This window comes from Anabrus simplex, chromosome 4 (assembly GCF_040414725.1).
Source record: "Anabrus simplex isolate iqAnaSimp1 chromosome 4, ASM4041472v1, whole genome shotgun sequence".
NCBI lineage: Eukaryota > Metazoa > Arthropoda > Insecta > Orthoptera > Tettigoniidae > Anabrus > Anabrus simplex.
This window is the reverse complement of record NC_090268.1, coordinates 77785850-77812937: the sequence shown is the minus strand read 5'-3', so window position 1 is coordinate 77812937 and position 27088 is coordinate 77785850. Positions and strand designations below refer to the sequence as shown.

Sequence of the window (27088 nt, the reverse complement as noted above, 5' to 3'; positions counted from 1 at the left end):
AGATTCAGCCTGACCCAAGGATAAAATTACTGTAGATAAATTAGGTAATCCACCCTAATCAATACAATACAACATTTGTATTTCTATTTATTTTAATTATGGTACTAGTTTTGGCCTTCATCAGCCATAAGGTCTTAAAACACTTAAAAAACACTAATTGGCTATACATATAATAAAAACAGATAGCAAAACACTTGGAAGTAGTTTGATCTAATATTCAATATACACTAAAATAAGTCACTGTCTTGAGGATGTAACACAACAGTTAAACATTCTCATGATCTGTTGGTATACTTCAATAAATATAAACCACTGTTTTGAAGATCTAATTTGTTGAAAACTTGTACATAAAAGCAATTGGTGAAAAATTAAGGTAGAATAGAATCTATAAGTAGAAGCTATAGATCCCATATCAGAAGGCTCAGTCATGAGTCCAGCAATGAGCTGCTCTAGAACCTGTCATCAAGCAATCACCTAGTTACTGCTAGTTTGTTACCAAGATATTCCCGACAACACATCCTACTCCCTTCAAAACTTTATGATCACTGTAGGAGTTTGTTGTGCATTACGGCGTATTGTTAATGTCCCTTGGAAAATATTCTTATGCAAGATCTTTTAATGTGCATACACTGACACCTTATAAGTCACACAGTCCCTGAAGCATTGATCCAGTAGCACAGAATCTGTGATGACTGGAGACTTCAAGGCTCCAGGGACAATATAGGTTGGCTGCTCCTTTACTGACATTAGGGTTATAAATGAGCTTTCCTCATTTGTACTTTTTATGACCACAAGCAGTATGCTTCATCCAGAGTGGTGCAGCACGTGACATGGCCTGATTACACCTCTTTATTAACCACAAGAATAACTGGGTCACCATTTCTGCAGAGTTTGGCATACTGAAGACCACAGGTAATACATAACTGACAAAGTCATATCTATAACCAGTAATTGTATCTCCAAACATGACATGACCTAAGATAAATTTTCCAAGAATGCAATACCAAACAAGAACATATGACATTTTACACTTACCTGAATGAATGATGTCTATAATGGCTGTAGGTCGAATTTTTTCCAAATCCTTAAGAAAAGCTCGGGCATGCCCTCTATAAGCATTTGGTGCAAATACACACTCAGTAGAAAAGTAATGTAGCTGTTTGTAATACGCATACATAACTATTTCTTTCTCGTAGGTGTACTTCAGTGGTTTGCAACGTGGTATGCTTCCCTCACCAGCATCCTAGAATAATTTATTTCATTACTATTAACAAAATATTCAATTACATACATGGTGTCAATTGCTAATCATTACAGAAGTATGCAAATCTGGCAACAAGTTTGTGTTGCACAGATTACGGGTGTATCCATCTGTAAGGTGGCGGACACATCAAGTATAACTCTTACAGTAATTGTTCAAAACCACATTAATAGTTTAAATAACAGGTGAGAGTGGCATGGTGCAAAATGCAAAAGAATCAGGTAAGCTAGAAAACAGTGTATATCAAAGAGAGGTGTCGATAGCAGCAAAACTTCCATCAGATGATGTACGTAGAACAAGATTATAACCCAAATTTATACATGGATATTTCATTGTAAGCTTGTGGCCAGCAAAACAAAGTTCTGTATAGCCTTTATTGTGAATTATTACAAATTAGTGCAAACCATATCACAACAGAATGGTCATACAATGAAAAATTAATCATAACACAACAGAGCTCTTTATTTATTTATTCATTTATTTAAATCTTTTACACCTACATTGAAGCACTTAAATCAAACCATATATCTAAGTCTTAAAGAATTAACTGGGAATTTATCTTAGAAGTGAAGCTTCCACGGTGTGAAGAATTATTTAATTTATTTTCCGGGTTGAACCGTGTTGTACTTGTACGCATATCACGTACAGTTTGCCGACGTTTCGAATACATTGCAGTATTCATTGTCAAGGAGACTGAAATACCCCTACTCGATCCGAGGTAATCAGTCTCCCAGGCAATTACACTACTAGAGTGGCCTTGATCTTGGCTTTTTATATCCTAGCCTATCTGGCTGACGTAAGCCCTGGCTGTCTCGCGAGGCTTCTGGAAAGTTTATGTCACAGCCAGGTAGTGGGGGCTTGCCCGCGCTGTTATGTAATGGGGTTGCGGCCCGTGTGTTTATGTTGTGGTCTGTATGTCTTAAACTATGAATGATGGGCATCCAAGAATTACTGATTTTGTATCCTTCTTCTAAATTTATGTTATTCGGATGTTTCTTGATTTCGATAGCCTCGCGGATTTTTCTTTCCAGATTCCAAGGGATAGCTGCTAGGATCTTGGTCTTGTCAAATGATATTCCGTGCCTAGTTTCGTAGGAATGCTTGGCTACTGCTGAAATATCTGTGTTTTGGTTCTTGGTGTGACGGATATGTTCTTTTAGTCGGGTGGAGATCAGACGTTTTGTCTCACCTACATAACAAGCTCCGCAGCTACATTCAATGTGATACACTCCAGGGGCCTGTAATTCTATTATGTCTTTTACTGGTGGTAGATAACGGGCTAGCTTACGGTGAGGTTTATAGATAGTTTTTATGTTGTATTTGTCCAGTATCTTGCCGATCCTGTCTGTAGTGTTTTTAATGTATGGCAGTATCGCTGTTTTCTGGCGGGTCAGTTCTTCTTTCCCGTTGTTTTCTCCTGCGGCGGTCTTTTCTTTCTTCTCTTCTGATTTTTTAAGGACTCGTCGGATGTTATTGAGCGAGTAGCCATTTTTCCTAAGGGTTTCCGTGAGGTGTTCTTTTTCTTCCTCGAGGTGCTCTGCGTCAGATATCGCTATGGCCCTGTTTACTAGTGATGTTAGGACAGCCTGCTTTTGTGATGGGTGATGATGAGACGAGGCGTGTAGGTACCTGTCTGTGTGAGTGGGTTTCCTGTATACTGCGCGACTCAGCGTCCCATTGGGGTTACGTATTACTAGCACATCCAGGAACGGTAGTTTTCCGTCTACTTCTATTTCCATGGTGAACTGAATATTTACGTGTATGGAGTTGAGATGGTTGAGAAATAGCTGTAGGTTATTGCTCCCGTGAGGCCAGATTACAAAAGTGTCGTCTACAAAACGGAGAAAACATTTCGGTTTCAGGGCAGATGTAGCTAAGGCTTTCTGTTCGAAGTGTTCCATATACATGTTTGCTATTATTGGAGAGAGTGGCGACCCCATCGCGGCCCCTTCAGTCTGTTCGTAGAACTCCCCGTTGAAATAGAAGTAAGTGGCGCTAAGGCATTCTTTAGCTAGTGTTGACAGGTCTTCTGGAAGTTTCTGATCTAATAGCGGAAATACTTCAGTTAGCGGCACCTTGGTGAAAAGTGACGTGACGTCAAAGCTTACTAATAGGTCCGTACTTTCAATTGATTGGTCCTTAAGGAGCTGGATGAAATGTCGGGAGTCCTTCACGTAGGTTTCAGTGTTTCCTGTATGTGGCTGAAGTAGTCCAGCTAGGTAGTAAGCTTTGACGTCACGTCACTTTTCACCAAGGTGCCGCTAACTGAAGTATTTCCGCTATTAGATCAGAAACTTCCAGAAGACCTGTCAACACTAGCTAAAGAATGCCTTAGCGCCACTTACTTCTATTTCAACGGGGAGTTCTACGAACAGACTGAAGGGGCCGCGATGGGGTCGCCACTCTCTCCAATAATAGCAAACATGTATATGGAACACTTCGAACAGAAAGCCTTAGCTACATCTGCCCTGAAACCGAAATGTTTTCTCCGTTTTGTAGACGACACTTTTGTAATCTGGCCTCACGGGAGCAATAACCTACAGCTATTTCTCAACCATCTCAACTCCATACACGTAAATATTCAGTTCACCATGGAAATAGAAGTAGACGGAAAACTACCGTTCCTGGATGTGCTAGTAATACGTAACCCCAATGGGACGCTGAGTCGCGCAGTATACAGGAAACCCACTCACACAGACAGGTACCTACACGCCTCGTCTCATCATCACCCATCACAAAAGCAGGCTGTCCTAACATCACTAGTAAACAGGGCCATAGCGATATCTGACGCAGAGCACCTCGAGGAAGAAAAAGAACACCTCACGGAAACCCTTAGGGAAAATGGCTACTCGCTCAATAACATCCGACGAGTCCTTAAAAAATCAGAAGAGAAGAAAGAAAAGACCGCCGCAGGAGAAAACAACGGGAAAGAAGAACTGACCCGCCAGAAAACAGCGATACTGCCATACATTAAAAACACTACAGACAGGATCGGCAAGATACTGGACAAATACAACATAAAAACTATCTATAAACCTCACCGTAAGCTAGCCCGTTATCTACCACCAGTAAAAGACACAATAGAATTACAGGCCCCTGGAGTGTATCACATTGAATGTAGCTGCGGAGCTTGTTATGTAGGTGAGACAAAACGTCTGATCTCCACCCGACTAAAAGAACATATCCGTCACACCAAGAACCAAAACACAGATATTTCAGCAGTAGCCAAGCATTCCTACGAAACTAGGCACGGAATATCATTTGACAAGACCAAGATCCTAGCAGCTATCCCTTGGAATCTGGAAAGAAAAATCCGCGAGGCTATCGAAATCAAGAAACATCCGAATAACATAAATTTAGAAGAAGGATACAAAATCAGTAATTCTTGGATGCCCATCATTCATAGTTTAAGACATACAGACCACAACATAAACACACGGGCCGCAACCCCATTACATAACAGCGCGGGCAAGCCCCCACTACCTGGCTGTGACATAAACTTTCCAGAAGCCTCGCGAGACAGCCAGGGCTTACGTCAGCCAGATAGGCTAGGATATAAAAGGCCAAGATCAAGGCCACTCTAGTAGTGTAATTCTGCCTGGGAGACTGATTACCTCGGATCGAGTAGGGGTATTTCAGTCGCCTTGACAATGAATACTGCAATGTATTCGAAACGTCGGCAAACTGTACGTGATATGCGTACAAGTACAACACGGTTCAACCCGGAAAATAAATTAAATAATTCTTCACACCGTGGAAGCTTCACTTCTAAGATACGAAACCTTTACGGGGAGGATATTCTCAAAGCTACTAGGCAGTTCGACAACCTTCGGAAGAAAATGAGTAACTACCTGGCTCGACTCGCCTTTCTGAAACGCTGCAGGGACAACAGCATTATACCAGCATGTGTGATACTGAAATATCACACCAAGAACCGACGGACTGACCGTATTCTTCACGAAACCAGCATAAAACTCCTCAGAGAACGGATCAGTGACACAAGACAGACTCTGGACTACCTCAACAATAAATTATTTCATCTCCACCTGCAACTTGCCAGCACTCTGTCGCTCAATGATTGGACCACGTTAGACAGCATTAGCAACACACAATCCCAGCGTACACTGGAACTAGCCACTGCCAAGCAAAACAAGAAATTCAACCGCCTCTTACAAAAACAGAAACCGAAACCACCTGCTCCACTGAAGAAGAATGTAATAGTAAACCTCACAGACAAGCCACTCAGTGAACCCACTACCTCGGTCTTGAGAAAAGGACTCAACTACGCAGTAGCTCCGAATAGTATACCGGTAGAAGAAATAATTAGCAAAGTAGAAATTGCAATCCGGCACCTTCCTACCGAATCTGCAGAGGAGATCAGACAGGATGTATCATGTCTACTGAGATCTGCAAAGCCGCCGCCATCCAATTTGACTAAAGAAGAAATTCATGCCCTAAAAACACTACGTCTAGATACGGAAACAATTATCCTACCCGCAGATAAAGGCAACGCTACGGTGATAATGACACGCACAGACTACACTCGGAAAATAGAACAATTACTCACCGATTCTACATACAGGAAAATTAGGAACCCTACAAACCGCATTAAGAACAAACTCCACACACTAGTAAAAAATTCCAGTATCCCAGCCGAAATACAGAAGAAACTGATATCCTCGGACCCGATACCTCCAAAATTGTATGGCCTGCCTAAAATCCACAAAGAAGGCATACCTCTGCGACCTATCGTGAGCGCTATAGGCTCTCCCACGCACGAGATCGCCCGCTACCTAGCTGGACTACTTCAGCCACATACAGGAAACACTGAAACCTACGTGAAGGACTCCCGACATTTCATCCAGCTCCTTAAGGACCAATCAATTGAAAGTACGGACCTATTAGTAAGCTTTGACGTCACGTCACTTTTCACCAAGGTGCCGCTAACTGAAGTATTTCCGCTATTAGATCAGAAACTTCCAGAAGACCTGTCAACACTAGCTAAAGAATGCCTTAGCGCCACTTACTTCTATTTCAACGGGGAGTTCTACGAACAGACTGAAGGGGCCGCGATGGGGTCGCCACTCTCTCCAATAATAGCAAACATGTATATGGAACACTTCGAACAGAAAGCCTTAGCTACATCTGCCCTGAAACCGAAATGTTTTCTCCGTTTTGTAGACGACACTTTTGTAATCTGGCCTCACGGGAGCAATAACCTACAGCTATTTCTCAACCATCTCAACTCCATACACGTAAATATTCAGTTCACCATGGAAATAGAAGTAGACGGAAAACTACCGTTCCTGGATGTGCTAGTAATACGTAACCCCAATGGGACGCTGAGTCGCGCAGTATACAGGAAACCCACTCACACAGACAGGTACCTACACGCCTCGTCTCATCATCACCCATCACAAAAGCAGGCTGTCCTAACATCACTAGTAAACAGGGCCATAGCGATATCTGACGCAGAGCACCTCGAGGAAGAAAAAGAACACCTCACGGAAACCCTTAGGAAAAATGGCTACTCGCTCAATAACATCCGACGAGTCCTTAAAAAATCAGAAGAGAAGAAAGAAAAGACCGCCGCAGGAGAAAACAACGGGAAAGCAGAACTGACCCGCCAGAAAACAGCGATACTGCCATACATTAAAAACACTACAGACAGGATCGGCAAGATACTGGACAAATACAACATAAAAACTTCTATAAACCTCACCGTAAGCTAGCCCGTTATCTACCACCAGTAAAAGACACAATAGAATTACAGGCCCCTGGAGTGTATCACATTGAATGTAGCTGCGGAGCTTGTTATGTAGGTGAGACAAAACGTCTGATCTCCACCCGACTAAAAGAACATATCCGTCACACCAAGAACCAAAACACAGATATTTCAGCAGTAGCCAAGCATTCCTACGAAACTAGGCACGGAATATCATTTGACAAGACCAAGATCCTAGCAGCTATCCCTTGGAATCTGGAAAGAAAAATCCGCGAGGCTATCGAAATCAAGAAACATCCGAATAACATAAATTTAGAAGAAGGATACAAAATCAGTAATTCTTGGATGCCCATCATTCATAGTTTAAGACATACAGACCACAACATAAACACACGGGCCGCAACCCCATTACATAACAGCGCGGGCAAGCCCCCACTACCTGGCTGTGACATAAACTTTCCAGAAGCCTCGCGAGACAGCCAGGGCTTACGTCAGCCAGATAGGCTAGGATATAAAAGGCCAAGATCAAGGCCACTCTAGTAGTGTAATTCTGCATGGGAGACTGATTACCTCGGATCGAGTAGGGGTATTTCAGTCGCCTTGACAATGAATACTGCAATGTATTCGAAACGTCGGCAAACTGTACGTGATATGCGTACAAGTACAACACGGTTCAACCCGGAAAATAAATTAAATAACTGGGAATTTAGCTTTTATCATCCTCCTCCTCTCCCAAAACCTCCTCAGTCTTTCTGGCCTGGCTGCCCTTTCTTCATCAGATGTGACAGTTTTCTTTGCAAAGTTTTTAGTTTAAAGGTACTCATCCACGATGCAACAAAACTTACATGCCACGCACACATGGCACGCACTGTTTACACACAGCACGCAAGTTTGCCTCTTTTCTTGTTGCGCAACACGAAAACTTGCGCGCCGAAAGAAATGTTGCACCGAGTGTTTACACCATGCTACTTAAGTGGCGCAAGTTTTCTCGCATGCAACTTCCCTAGTCAGCTGTTCTAGCGGATGTGAGTGTTGATAGTACCAAGCATGTCTTCTGGTGAGGTGTTATCGGCGGCTTGCTTATCGCTGATTTTATTACGGCGACGAAGAAAAAGACGAGAAAGAGCGAAACGGAAATGTTGGGTGAGGGAATGGATTTTAGGTCGTGAACATTGTGGAGTTGTTAATAACTTGCTACAGGAATTGTACATGGGAGACCAAGTCTTCTACAAGAATTTCCTACGAATGTCAGCGACTGATTTTGAATATCTGCTGAGAAGAGTAACGCCGTTGATACAAAAGGAAGACACACTAATGAGAAAATCAATATCACCAACGGAACGGCTTGTGTTGACATTGAGATATTTAGCAACAGGTAAGGCGACTTTAAAAAAAATATGGATTTTTATACAGTACACATAAGGTACCATTTCTCTTACCTCATTGTAATTTCCTGCATTTTGTTTTGTTACAGGTGACAGCTATCAATCATTGATGTATCTATTTCGGATACCGACATGCACTATTTCACGTGTAATACCTGAAGTTTGTGATGCTATTTACAGCGTGATGAAAGAAGACTACATAAAGGTATATAAATGTTACTTTATTGTCATTGTGGATACATTTTAGACTATGATTTTACTGAATCTGTTCGTCTTCCTGTTGCACAACATAATAGTCATGTAAAGGTAGAACATTTACATCTGTTGTTGTCTGTGACGTCAGAACTGTCGGCAATGGAGCTGATACGCCAAACCTCTTTGCTGCATATTCATTATTAATTTGTAATATACATTGTTGTATGCCAGTTTTCAGTTTGTACCTAAAATAATCGTCAAGCTGTCGCATTTCATTTGCCACGTATTCTCCAAAGACACTAAATTCATCTTTTTTACTAGCATTCTGTAGAAACGCCATACATTGGTTAATAGCAGCCTGTTCTTGAAATTCAGAACTGCGGCGTCGTTTTCTATCGCTCCTTTGGGAAACACTAGAAGTGCCCGGACTAGGTGATGGAGACAAACAGCTATTTTGGGAGAATGAATCATGATTGACAGTTGATTCATTTCCTAAGTCTGCGTCACAGTCATAATCGATGTGCTGTTCCTCAATACTTGGACTTCTCTCTGGAACCATTCCCTGTAATAAACCAAGTTTCAGTTGTTACAACAATGATGATGATAATGATATGAACAACAATAATACATGACTATGAAACCGGTTATATATTAGGTAGTAAAATCAATATAACATCCTACTCATAAAAAACCCCTACCACCTCGAAAGTAGCCAGTTACCTAGAAGCCCCTTGTACAATATTTTGGGAGCAAATCGCTAACCCATGTAGTTGGAAGTCAGGTTAATGCCAGTACTTATTATTATTATTATTATTATTATTATTATTATTATTTTCTTTCTTTCTAGGTCCCAAACACAGAAGATGACTGGGTAGAAATAGCCAAAGATTTCCACGAGAAGTGGAATTTCCCTAACTGTATTGGAACATTGGATGGAAAACACGTCAACATTCGAGCTCCAGCAAACAGAGGCAGTTTGTACTTCAACTACAAAGGTGCTCATAGTATAATTTTAATGGCACTAGCAGATGCAAACTACAAACTAATCTACATTAATGTTGGTTCTAAAGGCAGAGATTCTGATGGAGGGGTATTCGACAGGAACTGTTCTCTGTCGAAAGCCCTTGAAAGCAACACATTAAATATTCCCAGTGCAAAGCCTTTGCCGGGAAGAACAATTCCAGTACCACATGTCATTGTTGCAGATGATGCATTTGCACTAAAACCCCACACAATGAAGCCATTTGCTTTCAGAAACCAAAGTGTCCAAGAGCGAATATTCAACTACCGTTTATCAAGGGCTAGAAGAGTTATAGAGAACGTCTTCGGAATTATCTCTGCTAGATTTCGATGCCTCAGAAGAACAATGGAACTAGAACCTAATAAAGTGAAGACAATCGTGTGTGCTGTTTGTGTGTTACACAATTTTTTAATTACACGTTCAGCTGCAATATATGCCCCAAGGGGAACATTCGACAGGGAAAATGGAGATGGAACTGTTACGGAGGGTACTTGGCGCAGTGAAGAATATGAACTGGTGCCATTACAAAGAAGTGCTGCTAAAAATGCTCATGCATCAGCTAAAAACATTCGGGAGGAGTTCAAAGAGTATTTTTGCCGTGAAGGAGAAGTTCCTTGGCAATACAGATACATATAAGGCAAGAGTACTTACCAAAGAATCCACTGTGTCATTGTCAGTGCCGGTGTGGCGAAACATAAACTGAAGTGCATCGAAGAATTCCCACTTCGTATGGTATTTATCATTTGCGCCACTTCCAGATTTTGTTGTTGTCATTTTCTTTCTCTCGTTGGTGTATTGGGACCTCAGTCTGTGGATCTTCATCTTAATCTCATCCGGTGACATGGTGAACTCTTTTCCGATGTCACTCAAAGCTCTCTGACGTTTTTGTTTATTTCTATAGTCTGTTGCCTCAACCTTCCATAAACATTCCTGTGCTTCAACTAAATCTATCAGCTTTCTTGTCATCTCCCGTGTCCATTTCGTGTTCTGAGACATTGTAACCTGTAAATGAAGTTACATAAATTATGCAGTTATTTTATAGTAAGATGGGTACCCCGGTATCTAGTTTGAGGCATGTTATATTTCATTCACAATAAATAATATACAGGTACGCACTTACCTTAATTTATTCCCGAGTGTGAATCTCTCAAACACCAGTATAATGCCACAGCAGACGACCACGTGAGAAAGTTGCGCCACAAAAATGATCTAAACTTTCCACGCCACTTTCAGATGGCGCAACTTCCTCTCTTCCTCTGTGTACACGATGCCACTTTTGACATTGCACGCAACTTGGAAGTTGCGCAGAACTCGAGTGGCACGTGCAACTTTTCGAATTGCATGACTGTTTACACGAAGCCACTCAACTTTTCTTGCTCAAATCGAAGTTGCATGCCATTTTAGTTGCACCATGGACGAGTACCTTAAGTCTCATATGTTTGTTCTTCAGGATCCTTCTCTCTTCTCAATTTGCAGTTTGTTGCATTGTAATATTCAACTCTTCTAAATCATATTGGACTTCTTTGAACAAATTATTTTTTGTTTTACTTTTCCAAAGGTAGTTAGATAGTAATGTAAAGATTGTTCGTTACAAGGATGATGTCCAGACAGAGAAGGTGACTAATAATAAAGAAATATTAAAATTTACTTACGATAACAACAGCATTTACAATAAGATACAAAAGTTGAAAACTAGAAAAGCAGCTGAAATTGATAAGATTTCTGGGGATATACTAAAGACAATGGGTTGGGATATAGTACCATACCTGAAGTACTTATATGATTATTGTTTGCATGAAGGAGCTACACCAAATGAATGGAAAGTTGCTATAATAGCTCCTGTGTATAAAGGAAAGGGTGATAGACATAAAGCTGAAAATTACAGGCCAGTCAGTTTGACATGCATTGCATGTAAGCTTTGGGAAAGCATTCTTTCTGATTATATTAGACATGTTTGCAAAATTGATAACTGGTTCAACAGAAGGCAGTTCGTGTTTAGGAAAGGTTATTTGCACTGAAGCTCAACTTATCGTTCTGCGATGCGATTTTATTTGACGTAAATAAATATCACATACGAACACGTTCACTTCCTTGTATAAATTACTTTATTTACATGGTAAGTCACAACACACAATTATACATACTAGCAAGTGACAATGCAACTCTTAGTAGCGGAGTGCCCTGAAGTCAATTCTGACAAGTACAGATATCAACAACACTGACTCGCGTACTATAACATACTCTCTCTTGAACTCACTGACTCTGCCTCAGAGCCCAACAGTCACTCGCAGTCCATCACTTGCCTTCGAGTCCAATACTGACTGAATCCTGACTTGACTGTTTCACTGACTGACAGCTCGATATATATACTATTCACTGATCTCTATACATGGATCACTGATGGCAGCTCTCCGCTGCAGGAGAAAGTACGCCAAGTTGAGCGCGCGGTCCACCATGTTGGTGTACCCATCCTAGAGCTCTCCTTATGGGAAAGCAATGATAATATAATAAATTTTAAATAGCAATTAATGGCGTATTGGAATAATTAAAAATATAGAGACATGTTAACTCAAAGCATAAGGACATTGGGAACACCAACACGTCATTCCGAGGTCAGTAAATCTCCGGGATAACAAAAAACTGAGTGCATAATAACGGCCGACAAATATTACCTTAGGTGCTGAATACATGCAATTAGCGATCAGTAATACAATACGAGTGAAAAACAGTTTCTGGAAACACTGCTGTAAATTTTATACATGTATGCTACGAAATTATGCATTCTTGAGGGGAGGTACGACTGAATTTTTCGTATTTTGAGCCAAAAACTCGGTTTTCTTTTTATTGATACAAAAGTAGCCCTGTTCTTCCTCTTTCGGAAAATGTTTTTATTTTAGTAATTCCGGCTTTGTTAAAGCTTGTAGAAGCCATTTAATATGAGCCTGCAGGACATTTAAAAGCCTAGAACCACACCCACTTCTCCTGTAACGGCATAATGATAGTTTACTGTGTGTTTTTCGCTGGATATTCAGGTATTTCGCGGCGTATTTGCCGTAGAAGTACACTTCGGCATGCCGACAGTCACTTGTTTACTACGTTATAAATACAATTACGTTATGTTAGGAAATATTGTAATTTGAACTGACGGAGAGAATGTTGTACCTCTTCCAAATAGTACTCAATTTATATCTGCCACACATGTCTACTATGAGAGTTTAAATATATTATATATTTGTATTATTTACATTTAGGAATTCGTATTTGTGTTAATCGTAGTAGTACAAGCATGGCTCCCTTGTTTGTTTATATTTTACTAACATGCAGAAGTAACGTGTGGTTTCAATTCAGCGAGTGATATATCTAAACTAGTGACTTTTCATTGATGTATTTCATCTTAATTCCTAAAACAGCACAGAACACCCATGGAACTACAATCAGGAGACCTGGCGTCACTGAACAAAGCATAAACAAAGCAGGCGCGCTCCTCGTGGTCAACTGCACCGTGCGCTCGCTGCCATCTTACTACGCCAGTCATCTTCTATTCCGCTTACTGCTACCCAAGCTACCAGCCATCCATTTATAGAGATCAGTGATACTATTCGATCAACCATCTAGAATTATCGATTTCTGGAAGAGTCCTTATAACACTCTAATGGAACACACTTGAAACATCGATCAACCAGCTAGTCGAATGAGTACTCAAACTTTCGTTTACTGTTTACCAATACACATGGAAATCTCTACAACATTCCTAACGTCTCTACATGTATCTGGATAATAAAACCTTACAGTAAGTCTCCAGAACGCTTCATATATACCAAATTATAGTACAATAAGTCTAACATACGAACATTATGGAATTTTCTACTGCTTTCGACTATATAGATATTGAGGTTAAACTTATACACAATACATATTTGAGGTTATACAAATTTATAATACATATTTAGAGGGGAACCATGTATTAGTCATAATTTACATTTAATAAAAGATAAGTATAACTAAAATATATTAAACATAATAATTGAAGGTTTTATGCTAGTTACGATGTCGTACCTACGACAAACTTGTAGGATTCCAGCAAGATATAGCAGATATCTTGGATTCAGGAGGTCAAAGGGACTGTGTCGCGATTGACCTGTCTAAGGCATTTGATAGGGTAGATCATGGGAGACTACTGGCAAAAATGAGTGCAATAGGACTTGACAAAAGAGTGACTAAAAGGGTGACTATATTTCTAGAAAACAGATCTCAGAGAATTAGATTAGGCAAAGCTTTATATGACCCTGTAATAATTAAGAGGGAAATTCCTCAAGGCAGTATTATTGGACCTTTATGTTTTCATATATATTGTATATGAATGATATGAGTAAAGAAGTGGAATCAGAGATAAAGGTTTTCGCAGATGATATTTTGTATAGAGTAATAAATAAGTTAAACAATTGTGAGAAACTGCAAAATGACCTCGATACTGTTGTGAGATGGACAATAGGCAATGGTATGTTGATAAACGGGGTTAAAAGTCAGGTTGTGAGTTTCACAAATAACGGGGTTAAAAGTCAGGTTGTGAGTTTCACAAATAAGTGTCAGTTTTAATCACTGTGTTGATGGGGTGAAAGCTCCTTTTGGGGATCATTGTAAGTACCTAGGTGTTAATATAAGGAAAGATCTTCATAGGGATAATCACATAAATGGGATTGTAAATAAAGGGTACAGATCTCTGCACATGGTTATGAGGGTATTTAGGGGTTGTAGTAAGGATGTAAAGGAGAGGGCATATAAGTCTCTGGTAAGACTCCAACTAGAGTATGGTTCCACAGCTGGAAATATCCAAAGAAAAGCAGCTCTATTTGTACAAAATTATTATTATTATTATTATTATTATTATTATTATTATTATTATTATTATTATTATTATTATTATTATTATTCGTCTTGCATCTTGACTGCGGGAGCAAGTCAGTCGAGAGCTGGACTCCGTAGTTAAAGAACACGGGTGATACAAGCAGGCCACGTAACAATAAAAACAAGAAAAGGAGATATCAATGTTAGAAATAGAGGAAGCCATATAAAAGATTAAGAGTGGTAAAGCAGCAGGAGTGGATGAGGTAACTACGGAAATGATAAAAGCAGCAGGACCAATAGGGCTACAGTAGCTGTATAGATTATTTAGAATAATCTGGAGGAAGAAGGAGACAGAGTGGGAAAAGGGTTTAATTATACTGATATTTAAAAAAGGTGATAAAAAGGAATGTAATAACTACAGAGGGATCACCCTTATTGCCCATGTAGCTAAGATATTTGAGAGAGTATTGGAAGGAAGCCTAAGGAGGAAGCTAAAAGGAGAAATGGAAGAAGAACAGTATGGTTTTAGAAAAGGCAGATCAACGTTTGACCTGATCTTTACATTATATGATGGCGAAAAAATGGGAGTTTGGAAAAGACATAGTGATGACATTTATTGATATTCAGAAAGCTTATGACAGTGTGCCCAGACAGTTGGTATGGTACACATTAAGGAAAAAAGAAGTTAACAAAGTGGAAGTGCAAATGATAAAAGCTATGTACAAAAATTGTGTTAGTAGTGTGAAGACTAGTATAGGAAAAACAAACTGGTTTAAAGTTGAAACTGTTCTCCGAGAGGGAAGTGTACTATCCCTCATACTATTCATCACAGTCATGGATGAAATTCATAAGAACATTTAATGGATATTGGGAAGACGGGTAACAAAAGCCATGTTGTTTGCAGATGATACAGTGATATGTGGTAAGGATGAAACAAAGTGCAAAAACAAATAGATGTATGGAATCAAGAGATAGAAAAATTTAGGATGAAAGTAAGCACAGAGAAAAATAAAAGAATAGTGATGACAAGGGGAAGGAAGGAAGGAAGGAAGGAAGATAAAACTGAATGGTAAATTTCTGGAAGTGGTTAAAAGTTTCAAGTACTTGGGAAGTGTGATCATAGAAGATGGAAAGATAACTGAGGAAATTGGAAAAAGAATACAACAAGGAAACAGCTTCTACCAGAGTATAAGGGGTATTTTGTGGAACCAAGACGTCCCAAAGAAATGTAAGAAAGTATTATATTCAACCTATTATGAACCTATACTAACCTATCCAGCTGGATTGTGGACTACAACAAAACAAGAGGAGAGTAGATGCAGGCAGCGGAGATAAAATTCCTAAGAGGTATTGAGGCAAGACCAGAAAGGATAGAATTAGAAATGAAGAGATAAGGAAAAGGACAGGAATCTTGAAACTTTCAAGACAGGATAGAAACAAGAAAGCTAAAGTGGTATGGGCATATGATGAGAATGGGAGAAGAGAGAGTGCCAAAGAAAGCTTTTCCAGAGAAGTTAACACGCAAGAGATCACGAGGATTACCCCGAAAGAGGTGGAGAGATTCAGTGTGGGAATGCATAGAGAACAGGGAAGGAAAACAAGATGATGTACTTAAAAAAGGAGAAGAGTGGTGGAGAGACAGGCAGCGTTGGAGGTCCTTGATTTACAACCCAACCCAGGAAGCTGGAAATGGGAAATGAAGATGATGATGATGATTTCTGTGTAAGGTTACAACCTTGTTCTGTGTTAAGATCTTTTTTCCATTATTTTCATTTACTTGTGACCTCCTCAAGTGAAGTCAGTACAGTTGTTTCATTGTAATTTTGACTTTGGAAGTATAAACATTTATGCAATATATTGTTTTCTTTCTTTCTGAAAAGAAAAAGAAAGACTTGCCTTGTTCTACGTATTGAAATAAAGAGGAAGAAAAACTTATTTAGAAAACACGAGAAGGAAAGAAAATAATTACATTTACACTATACCTAAAGGTGTGAAATAATAGCTGCTGATGATGATTGTTGTTTAAAGGGGCCTAACAGCTAGGTCATTGGCTCCTAATGGAACAAGATGAAGGAAATGAAAATTAAAACTTCAAACTATGTCCACTGACTAGAATCTAAAACGAATGATGACAACAAAATGATCATGAAACAAAACAATCAGTGGATCCAATTGACAATGCCTCCATCACTGGGATGATACTCATTACAAAGGCATCCAAAATCCAGGTCACCGGCCCCTCAAAATTGTATTAATCACTGGTAAAGCAGAACCATGGTGTTCCTCCTGGTACAAATCACAGGTAACGTAAACTCATGGTGTTTCTCTCATGGTGGTACTAATCACAGGTAATGTAGACCCATGTAGACCAATGGCACCACTCGCAGGTAACACAAACTTATGGTGTTTCGCACATAAGGGTACTACTCACAACCAACACAGACCCGTGGTGTTGCTCACATAGTGGGAGTAATCACAGGCACCAGCCAAACCCGTGGTGTTTCTCACTTAATGGCACTAATCACAGGCAACGTCGACCCATGGTGCTTCTCAAAGTGGTACTACTCATAAGTAACGCAGACGCATTCTGAACAGTGAAACCAACCGGTGGAATACACACGATGACCATTATCACGAACAACGCCCAGACCCATAGTGTTTCTCGCATAATGGTACTAATCACAAGTATTCTCATGGTTCTAAATTCATCATCACTTGGTCACCCCATACGACAGGCAGGGGATACCATGGGTGTGTTCTTCACAATCAAATCAAATCAAATCAAATCAATCAATACTGATCTGCATTTAGGGCAGTCGCCCAGGTGGCAGATTCCCTATCTGTTATTTTCCTCGCCTTTTCCTAAGTGATTTCAAAGAAATTGGAAATTTATTGAACGTCTCCCTTGGTAAGTTATTCCAATCCCTAACTCCCCTTCCTATAAATGAATTTGTCTGCATCTCCCATCAACAAGGAGCTGAAATAATAGCATTAATATTTATAGTAAAAATTATATTAAAACAGCACTTTGTAGTACTAATTATATAATTACAGTAATTATAAGCTATAACTTGTTTTACTATTTTATTAGGCGTGTTTGAGAGGGGTAAATGAAATCTGAAATATTGGGCGTATGTAAATGAACATTTATAACTTATTCAATTACAATGTTCTGCTCAATAATTAGATCTGTGATAGTTTCAATAATGTTGCCCAAAAGAAAAAGAAGTCAGAAAGTAATGAAAATCATGACACTGCAAAAGTGTGATTTACAGCCACAAATGTTTGTAGTATTGTTCATAGATTTGAATTAAAGGATAACATTGCATAACTTTCAACAGTCCCCCTCATTGGCTGAATGATCAGCGTTGAGGCCTTCTCTTCAGAGGGCCTCGGGTTCGGTTCCCGGCCGGATTGGGGATTTTAATAGTGTCTGATTAATTCATCTGGCTCGGGGACTGGGTGTTTGTGTTTGTCCCAACACTTTCCTCTTCATATTCAAACAAAATACTACACTACCAACCACCACAGAAACACACAATAGTGATTACATCCCTCCATATAGGCATCAGGAAGGGCATCTGGCCATAAAACAAGGCCATATCCACACGTGTGACAGTTTGCATCAACTTATAAATATCATTTTTTACCTGAAGATGTTCCATATTTTAGGGACGAAATATGTACTAACCTTTTAAATAATTAGTTGGACTTTAAGCTGGATTGTGTATTTTCATGAACTAGCCATTTGCTTCCCAGTAAAACACCAAAAACAAATGGATTTCTGTGGTTAAATTGAATGATAACCTGTGATTACTTTAATTTAAAAAGCAGCAAACAAAATACAGTGAAACCTCATTAGTGCTTAGCACATCATAAATTTAAAGTCCTAATTCTCATCGTATTAAATCTACATAAAAATACTGTACCTCACTTATCGTGTCATGAATTTTCACTATTACTGCTTAACAGATCATATTTTTCCTAGACCTGAATATGTTGTCATTCCTTGTAATAGAAATGTGATTTCCAGCTTGGGTACTGCCACAGTTGTGAGATTATGGGAAAAGGCCTCGAATTCCTGAACGTCACAAAATAAGTTGCACCTTCGGGGAACAAGCCGTTAACCTCAGGAATGTTCAGTTTTGCTTGCTAGTAAGCAGCAAGAATCCTGAATAATACACTGAGCCTGTTTATGCTTGTGTTTTGTATTCCATTCAGAAGTTAGAAGTGTATTTTGTGTTGCCCAGGGTTATGGATGAAGTCCATTATGGCACCTTTGGCAGAGAAGGCAACCTTCAGAATGGCAGAGATGGTGGATGTGGCAACCCATCCTCTCTGGGGTAATTAAAAGAGGATACCAACACTGCTGCCTTTTAGAAGTGGCAGGGGACTGCCAGAGGCTAAAGGAGAAAACCCTAACAGAAACTCCTCTCCAGTGTTAGGGTTAGCAAGCCAGGTGAAGAGTAATTTGGACTGCTTAAAATACTAAAAGAGATTCGGAAAGAAAAGCAAATACCGGACTGACAAATCTTCTCAAACATTTGTAATGTATGATGACCAAAAGGCTGATGATCTTTTACAATGTTATGCAAAGAAATCCCAAATCAAGAAAATCAAACACAGGATTGGACCACTAAACATCCTTACACTGCCAAGTAAATGTGAAGAACTGGTGGATTTGATGGAGAGGAGGAAACTTTGCATCCTTGGCATAAGTGAGACAAAATGGAAAGGTACAGGAGTAAAACAACTGAGGAAAGGATATAAACTTCACTGGATGGGTAACAAAACCGAAGCTAGGAATGGTTTCGGATTTGTATTGAGAGAAGATATAGATGCTGTAAGTGAAGTGATATATGTGAATGACAGAATCATTAAACTGGATGTCTCCTTCAATAAGGAGGTGTTAACAGTCATACAGGTATATGCCCCACAGTCTGGATGTGATGAAGAAGAAAAGGAGCAATTTTGATCTGACCTAGAGAAAGCTACTCAAGGAGTGGAAAATGTTTTAGTGATGGGTGATCTGAATGCACAAGTGGGAACAGACAGACTTGGGTATGAAAAATGTGTTGGACTGCATGGTTTTGGCATCAGGAACCAGGAAGATGAACAACTTCTAAATTTTCGTGTGAGAAATTGCTTTAAAATAAATAACACTTGGTTTCAAAAAAAAATCTCACAAAATAACAAGGTATAGTTGGGATGGACAATCCAAATCCTTAATATATTACATAATATCTTATGGAAAAGCTGGTCAAACAATTTGTGATGTTAAGGTTGAACCAAGTGAGAGCTTAGATAATGACTACATACTGCTTCTTGCAATCATCAAAAATGTAAAAATCCGCACACCAAGGAAACCAAAAAACCAAAAATGAAAACCTGTGAACTGAAAAAAAGTAGAAAACAAAATGATGTATAAAAAAAAAAAAAGGTGGCCTCAAAAATACCTGCAGACAGAACACAAGGAGGAAATACAGAGTGGAACAGATTCAAAGAATGTCTTGTTGGAACTGATGTAGAAATGTGTGGCAAAACTAGTAGTAAAGGAAAGAGAAACAGCCTGATGGAATGATGAAGGCAACCTTCAGAATGGCAGAGATGGTGGATGTGGCAACCCATCCTCTCTGGGGTTAATTAAAAGAGGATTCCAACACTGCTGCCTTTTAGAAGTGGCAGGGGACTGCCAAGGGCTAAAGGAGAAAACCCTAAAAGAAGAAAAATGAAGCAAGAAAGGCTCAAGATAAAGAAATTCAGAAAGGAAATTAAAAACATGAATTAAAAATGAGTGAATTACAGCAGACATACATAAACTGTAGGCTGCAAGTGAAAATAATTATGAGCAAATAACAGCTTTACAGAAACCAGATGGGAGCATCACTATGGAAGATACAGAAATGAGAGAAATTATGAAATTGTACTTTGAGAATTTATATTATGGTATAAAGAAGGACTCCAGTCCTAATGCACATATTCAGTCAAGCTGCAGTGATAATATATCTGAAGAAACGCCACCTGAAGGAGACCATAACTAGGGCACGTTTGGGATGGTTTGGTCATGTCAAACGTATGGCAGAAAGAAGAATTGCAAAACAATGGTTGCATACTGAGACCTAGGAGGAGACGGCTGGACCAAGTGAAGGAAGATATCACATCCAAAGGAATCAACTGGGATGAAGTCTTGAAGGAGCAGTGGTACATGAATAGACTAAAATGGACAGCGCTCGTAAAACACACCCAGGACACTGAAGTGGAAACTTGATGGTGATGGTACAGTGAAGTGTAGCGAATATTTGTAGCATGATAGCCTATATCTGGATTAGGAACATAATCACGTAAATTTGACTAGCGTGGTGCATATTTGTCTTGTGATAGCCCAGTTATGGTAGCAGGTAGGGACCCTCTTCGGAGGCAGCTCTACCCAGGGAGTGAAGCCCCTGCCTATGCGAGTCCCAGAGCACACTGATCTGTTGTGTAACATCTGGTATGGGTCCCAGCTACGGGTTATGAGTGAAGACCTCAACGGCATCTACGGCGGAGAAGGCGGACTTTAGTATGGTGAAGATGGCGGAAGAGGCAACTCTGAACTTGGGAATTAATACGAGTACAATTTAAAGAAACCCAGCGACCACTGGTATAAGCGGTCCCCATCTACAAAAGGCCAACAGCCTCCTAGGAGGGTGGATGAACGGGTGGAGAAAAGGACACCCTCTTGTCCTTGGGGTGAGAAATCACCCTTAAAGGCGGATGAACTTATTGGAAGTCAATGACATATGATGCGGAAGGCAAGGGGAAACCACCGCATTAAAGACTCTTGTAGTATCCCTAGTCCCACTAGACAAGATCCATGTATATGGCTGTTCCTGAGAAGAAAATCAACGATGAATGAGAAAACTAAACTAGAGAATGTGAAGAGGAAAATATAGAAATACAACATCAGTATTTTAGGATTATGTGAAGAGCGATGGGAAGAAGGAGAGCTTGTATCTGGAGATTACAAGATGATTTATAAGGGAGGAGACCAAGGCAAGGAGGAGTAGGACTATTGTATAGAAAAGTTCTAGATAGTAGTATAATTAAGGTGATGCCTGTAAGTGATAGGGTACTGGCAATCAAGATAGAGAGTGACCGTGTTGATACACTGATCATTCAAGTGTATATGCCTATAACGAATGCGGACGAGGAAGAGGTAGACCAGATTTATGAGCGGATAGAGGAGGTGTTTGAGGAGAATGGAAAAGGTCCAGTAAGAATTGTGATGATGGGAGATTGGAACAGTGTAGTGGGAAGTGGAAGACGGAGTAATGTGGTCAGAGATTACAGATTAGGGAGACGAAATGAAAGAGGAGAAAAGCTAACTGATTTCTGCAAGAGCCTTGACCTTTGGATTGCTGACACCTGGTTTAAGAACCATAAACAGAGGCTATAAACATGGAAGAGTCCTGGTGATACAGCCAGATATCAGATTTTATTATACTCAATCAAAGGTTCAAAAACAGCACCAAAATGGCTAAAACATTTCCTGGGGCAGATGGAAATACAGACCACAACTTGCTAGTGGCAGATATAAGAACATGACTGAAAGATATCAGAAATAAACACCATGGAAGGAAATGGGACGTAACAAATCTGAAGAATGAAAATGTCAAGTCTTATATAAGGAGGACTGAAGAAAAGTTGGAAAACTCGAGAATGAGTATGGATGTATCAAAGAAATGACTTACCATCAGGACTGCAATAGTAAAAACCTTAGAAGAAGTAGGTAAAGTCGGAAGGAAAATAAATCAAAAGGAATGGATAACAAAGGTGTTAGATAAAATGGATGAACGCAGGAAATGGAAAATTGACTCCTCAGTTGAAGGAAAAATACAATACAGAAAACTAAACAATGAGCTGAGATGGACAACTGATATGGCCAAGGGATGAAAAACCAATCTGAAGAAACAGAAAAGTTGGAAAAGGAGGGAAAAATAAAAATGTATCGAACAGCAAGGAGCTTGATGAGGAGAAATCCAAGGAAGATAAGCAAGCAAGGAATAATGAACAAACACGGAAAGATGACATCAAGTTTAGAAGAAAGTAAGGAGGTGTGGACAGAATATATAAAAGATTTATATGATCATCAAGCTGATCATGGAACAATGATACTGGAGAATGAGCAGGATTGTGACGAAGAATTCAGAGGGCCAAGGATAGAAAAATGGGAAGTGGAGAAGGCAATCCAGGATGTAAAGGAAAGGAAAGTGACCAGATACCATTTGAAGCATTAAAGGCTTTAGGGAATGGAGGAATAGTTAGACTGACCAATTTGGTGAACACAATATACGATACCGGAATTTGGCCAGAAGATCTTCTTAGGACCACCATGGTTCCCTTACCGAAGAAATGTAATGCTAAACAATGTAAAGACTATACGACAGTTAATTTTACTGTATATGTCATGTTACTAAGGCGAGATGCAATTGGATGCCTAAGGATGATTGCAGAAAGGATGTTAGAAGTGAATAGGGAAATGTATATATATGTTTCATTAATTGGGAAAAATCATTTGACAGTGAACTGGTGCATTCTGATGAGATTCTGAAAGGTACTGGTGCAGACTGGAAAGATAGAAGACTGATATAAGAGTTGTATAAGAATCAGAAGGTGATGGTTAGAGTAGATGAATATGAAACAAGAAGTGGGTAAGAGGAGTGAGACAGGAATGTTGCATGTCACTGGCTCTGTTCTATATATATGCCGAAAAACTGTTACAGAAGGCCCTGGAAAAGGCAAGTGGCGTTGTAGAGGGAGGAGCACCGATAAAGACCGTAAAATACGCAGATGATGTGGCGGTATTAGCGGAATCAGGAAAAGATCTGCACATCATGCTGGAAAATATTGATAGAGTGGGCAAAGAGTTTGGAAGACTAAGGTGATAAGAATAGGAGAGGAGGAGATTGCTGTTAAGATATCACTACAAGGAAAGAAATTAGAACAAGTAAAGTCATTCAGATATTTGGGAAATTTGTTGATATGGAATGGAAGCTGTACAGAAGAAATAAGGAGCAGAATATCTATGGGAAAAGAATCTTTCGGAAAGGTGAGAGGGCTTTTGACATCAAAGGCAATCCCTATCGATTTAAGAAAAAGGTTTGCAAAGTGTTTTGAGTGGAGTGTAGTGTCACATGGAGCTGAAACATGGACATTAAGAAAGAAAGAAACAAAGTATTTGGAAAGTTTTGAAATATGCTTGTAGAGAAGAATGGAAAAAGTGAAGTGGACAGATAAAGTGAGAAATGATGAAGGGCTAAGAAAAGTAGGAGAGAAGAGACACCTGATGACAACAATAAGAGGAAAATATCCTGGTTGAGTCACATACTACATAGAAATTGTCTTCAACAGAGGGCGATGGAAGGAAAAATAGATGGAAGGAAAGGAAGAGGAAGAAGAAGGTTTGGAATGTTAGCAGATGTCAAACAAGGGAAAAACTATGAACAGAAGCAAGATGCTCAGGACAGAGAATCATGGAGGCTGTCCAGCTGATACCTGTCTCAAGACAAATTCACAGAAGAAGAAGAAGAAGTTATGGATACAGAAAAATACGTGAAAGTCCTTACTAATGAAGACAAAATTAAAATCTGTCAGAAAGGGGATGGGCACCTGCATCTTTAAGTCCGCAGAGGTGTCGTGAATGTTGAAAATCGCAACTTCGACTCAATCACTCGAGTTGGTCAAAGTTTTGTCAGATTCAAAATGGTGGCCAAAGTCTTCCTCGGATTCGCACATCATCCAATTCATTGTAGGGTTTCTGCTAACATTTATTTTAGAAAGTGCGTAATCTGCAATAATAATTTGATACTTTTACTGGCCCCCATGCAAATGTTTTCATATTTGTTGTCTGACGTTTTTCACACCTCAGTGCACTGTTGTTATTTTATAAGCCCCAGCAGAAAAAGTTTCCATATTTGTTCTCTCGTGTTTTTCACACCTTTTAATACTTTCCTCTCATCTTTAGAATTGGTAGACATCATTTTCATTATATCCGTGGATACACAATGTTTTCTCACATTCTTTTTCTCTGTCCCCTGTATAAACGACTTAACGAGGTTTTGCTGTATTACAAATTACAAAAAAGAGCATTACTTCGCCCCAGCCAGGGATGACCACAATTTGTTCTGTAGCAGACAAAATTAAAGACCACTACTGTGCATGTGTGGTTAACGTTTACCAGCTGACTTCTCTTATATGATCCCTGGCTGGTGGCCAACTTCATGATTAAGTTTCCACCTCTTTGGTTTCTACTTTCCAGCTGTGCTGTATGTAAAAAAGGGAAACAAAGTCTCAAACTCCTTCCAATTTAATTTTTTTTTTTAACTGAATGCCAATGACATAGGTAGCGTACGTAAAAATAGTCAGTATGGGTTCAAAATTTTTCCTTTTTCGTGGCATTTTTAATCCTTAAGAGGCGGCCGGAGCTGGAACGGCCGGCCACCAGCGCAGTAGTTGTTGTAACATGGGTCAAAAGTTTGTAAGAGTTTTTATAAGGAAACGGAACAAGGTAAAATTATTTTGTTTTTATAGCGCACGGTAGTCTGTGATACACTTTTCATTAGTGCAAAAACATTTCAAAAAGAAATGCAAATATAGTTATAAAATGGTAATTAAAATAACGAATCTCCATATGAAATTGAGCTCTGAACCGTGGTTTTCCTAAACTTGTTTTAAGTCAAGATGATGTTCAAATTAGAAGCAAACTATACCGTAGCGAAGTTTATATTTTTCTCTAAGGGGCTACTTTAACATACTTCAAAATTAGGGTTTCTTTATATATTTAATCGTGATTTTAATAAAGCTCTGCTTATTGACTTCCGAGTGTCGGCCGAATTCTAGTGCTGGTAGTTCAGCCAGTTTCCGTCAGATGCCGCAGCGCCTTGTCCTTGAAGAGGGATGATGACAGATTAGCTCTTACCCACGCAGGGATGTGGTGAGCGAGATCTTCAGCTGCTATCAGTAGCTTCCTCACCCATGCTTCATAACAAGCGGCAGTGGACACGCTGACAATACTTTGTTACTCGCTAGTTGTGGTATGACCTTTCAATAGCACGTATTATTTTGTCGTGTTTTATTATGCCGTATCTTTTTACCTAGTGCAATGGAATGGCAAAATGCTTGATTTGCAATAAGACATTAAACTTTATTAAAAATGTTAACACTGGGCGAGCTGGCCGTGCGGTTAGAGGCGCGCGGCTGTGAGCTTGCATCCCAGAGATAGTGGGTTCGAATCCCACTGTCGTCAGCCCTGAAGATGGTTTTACGTGGTTTCCCATTTTCACAACAGGCAAATGCTGGGGCTGTACCTTAATTAAGGCCGCGGCCGCTTCCTTCCAACTCATAGACCTTTCCTATCCCATCGTCAACTGAGTCAGTCAGTCCTCCTCAACTTAGTGCCATTCCACTTCTCTTCCTTAAAGCCTGTTTTACTTGACTGATCCACAGTTTCCTTGGTCTACCTTTAGGTCTTTTGCCTTCCAGTTCCTTTTCTTGCTGTTTTCATTTGATCCATCCTTTTTACATGGCCATACCATTGAGTCTTGATGTTCTTACATTTTCGCTTAGCGACTGCTTTACTTGTGGATCGAGGTATCTGTGGCAATTACTGTGGCATTTCCCTACTATCCACAGCAGGAAAAGTTCTGGCAAGGATTTTGTTGAACCGTCTTCAGACTGTCTCTGAAATGGTACTGCCTGAGTCTCAATGTGGGTTTTGTGCCTCAACAGGTACCATTGACATGATCTTTTGTGCTAGACAAATCCAAGAGAAATGCAGAGAACAACAAATCCTGCTTCTTTTAGTATTTTACGATCTGGAAAAAGCCTTTGATTCTGTTCCTAGAGAAGCTATATGGATGGTGTTACGGCGCTTTGGCTGTCCTGACCGTTTTGTAGGCTTAATCCAGGCTCTTCGTGATGGAATGGTTGGACGAGTTCTTCACCTGAATGAACTATCAGAAGAATTCCCTGTTGCAAATGGGCTTAAGCAAGGCTGCGTGCTTGCTCCCACCCTTTTCACCCTGTACTTGGCAGCCATGCTTCACGAGACTTTTAATATCGACCAAGTAGGCGTGGAAATTAAATTTCGATATGATGGTGGACTGTTCAACCAAACCAGGCTCTGTTCTTAGAGATTGACTCATAATACTCGGATAATGGAGCTTCAGTATGCGGACGACAATGCAACACCTGAGGAGCTTCAAACATCCATGCTTATGAACGATTTGGTCTGAGCATCAACACCCATACGACTAAAGTACTTGCACAGCCGGCACCAGGTGGTATTGTCCCTGAACTAAATGTCACCAAAGCAGGAACACCTCTTGAACAAGTAGACCAATTCACCTACCTTGATAGTATTCTAACTATATGCTGCAACTTAGAAAAGGATGTGGAAAATAGAATATGCTCTGCCCATGCAGCTTATGGCTGCAATTCGTACAGAGTTTTCTTGAATAAGGATCCCAGTATTTGCCCTGTGTGAAAACACGAAATTGTTCACACGAATTTGCTCAGTGCAAAGGAAGAAAGTGAATCCCACAGTGTGAAGTTTGCTTACTGGGAGGCTGTAAAGTATTCAGTCTATCTCTGATAATAATTATTCTATTATAACATTA

General features: G+C 39.7%; 1 protein-coding gene across 2 annotated transcripts in view; it reads right to left on the bottom strand.

Annotated features, from left to right (window-relative positions):
• The window catches only part of Ctu1 (Cytosolic thiouridylase subunit 1), a 54928-nt gene that overhangs the window by 10784 nt on the left and 17056 nt on the right, over positions 1-27088 (bottom strand). For both annotated transcript variants that reach the window (XM_067146240.2, XM_067146241.2), the window contains one exon: positions 1036-1243. In XM_067146240.2, the coding sequence (XP_067002341.1) occupies positions 1036-1243 (208 nt within the window). The remainder of the gene's footprint in view (positions 1-1035; positions 1244-27088) is intronic.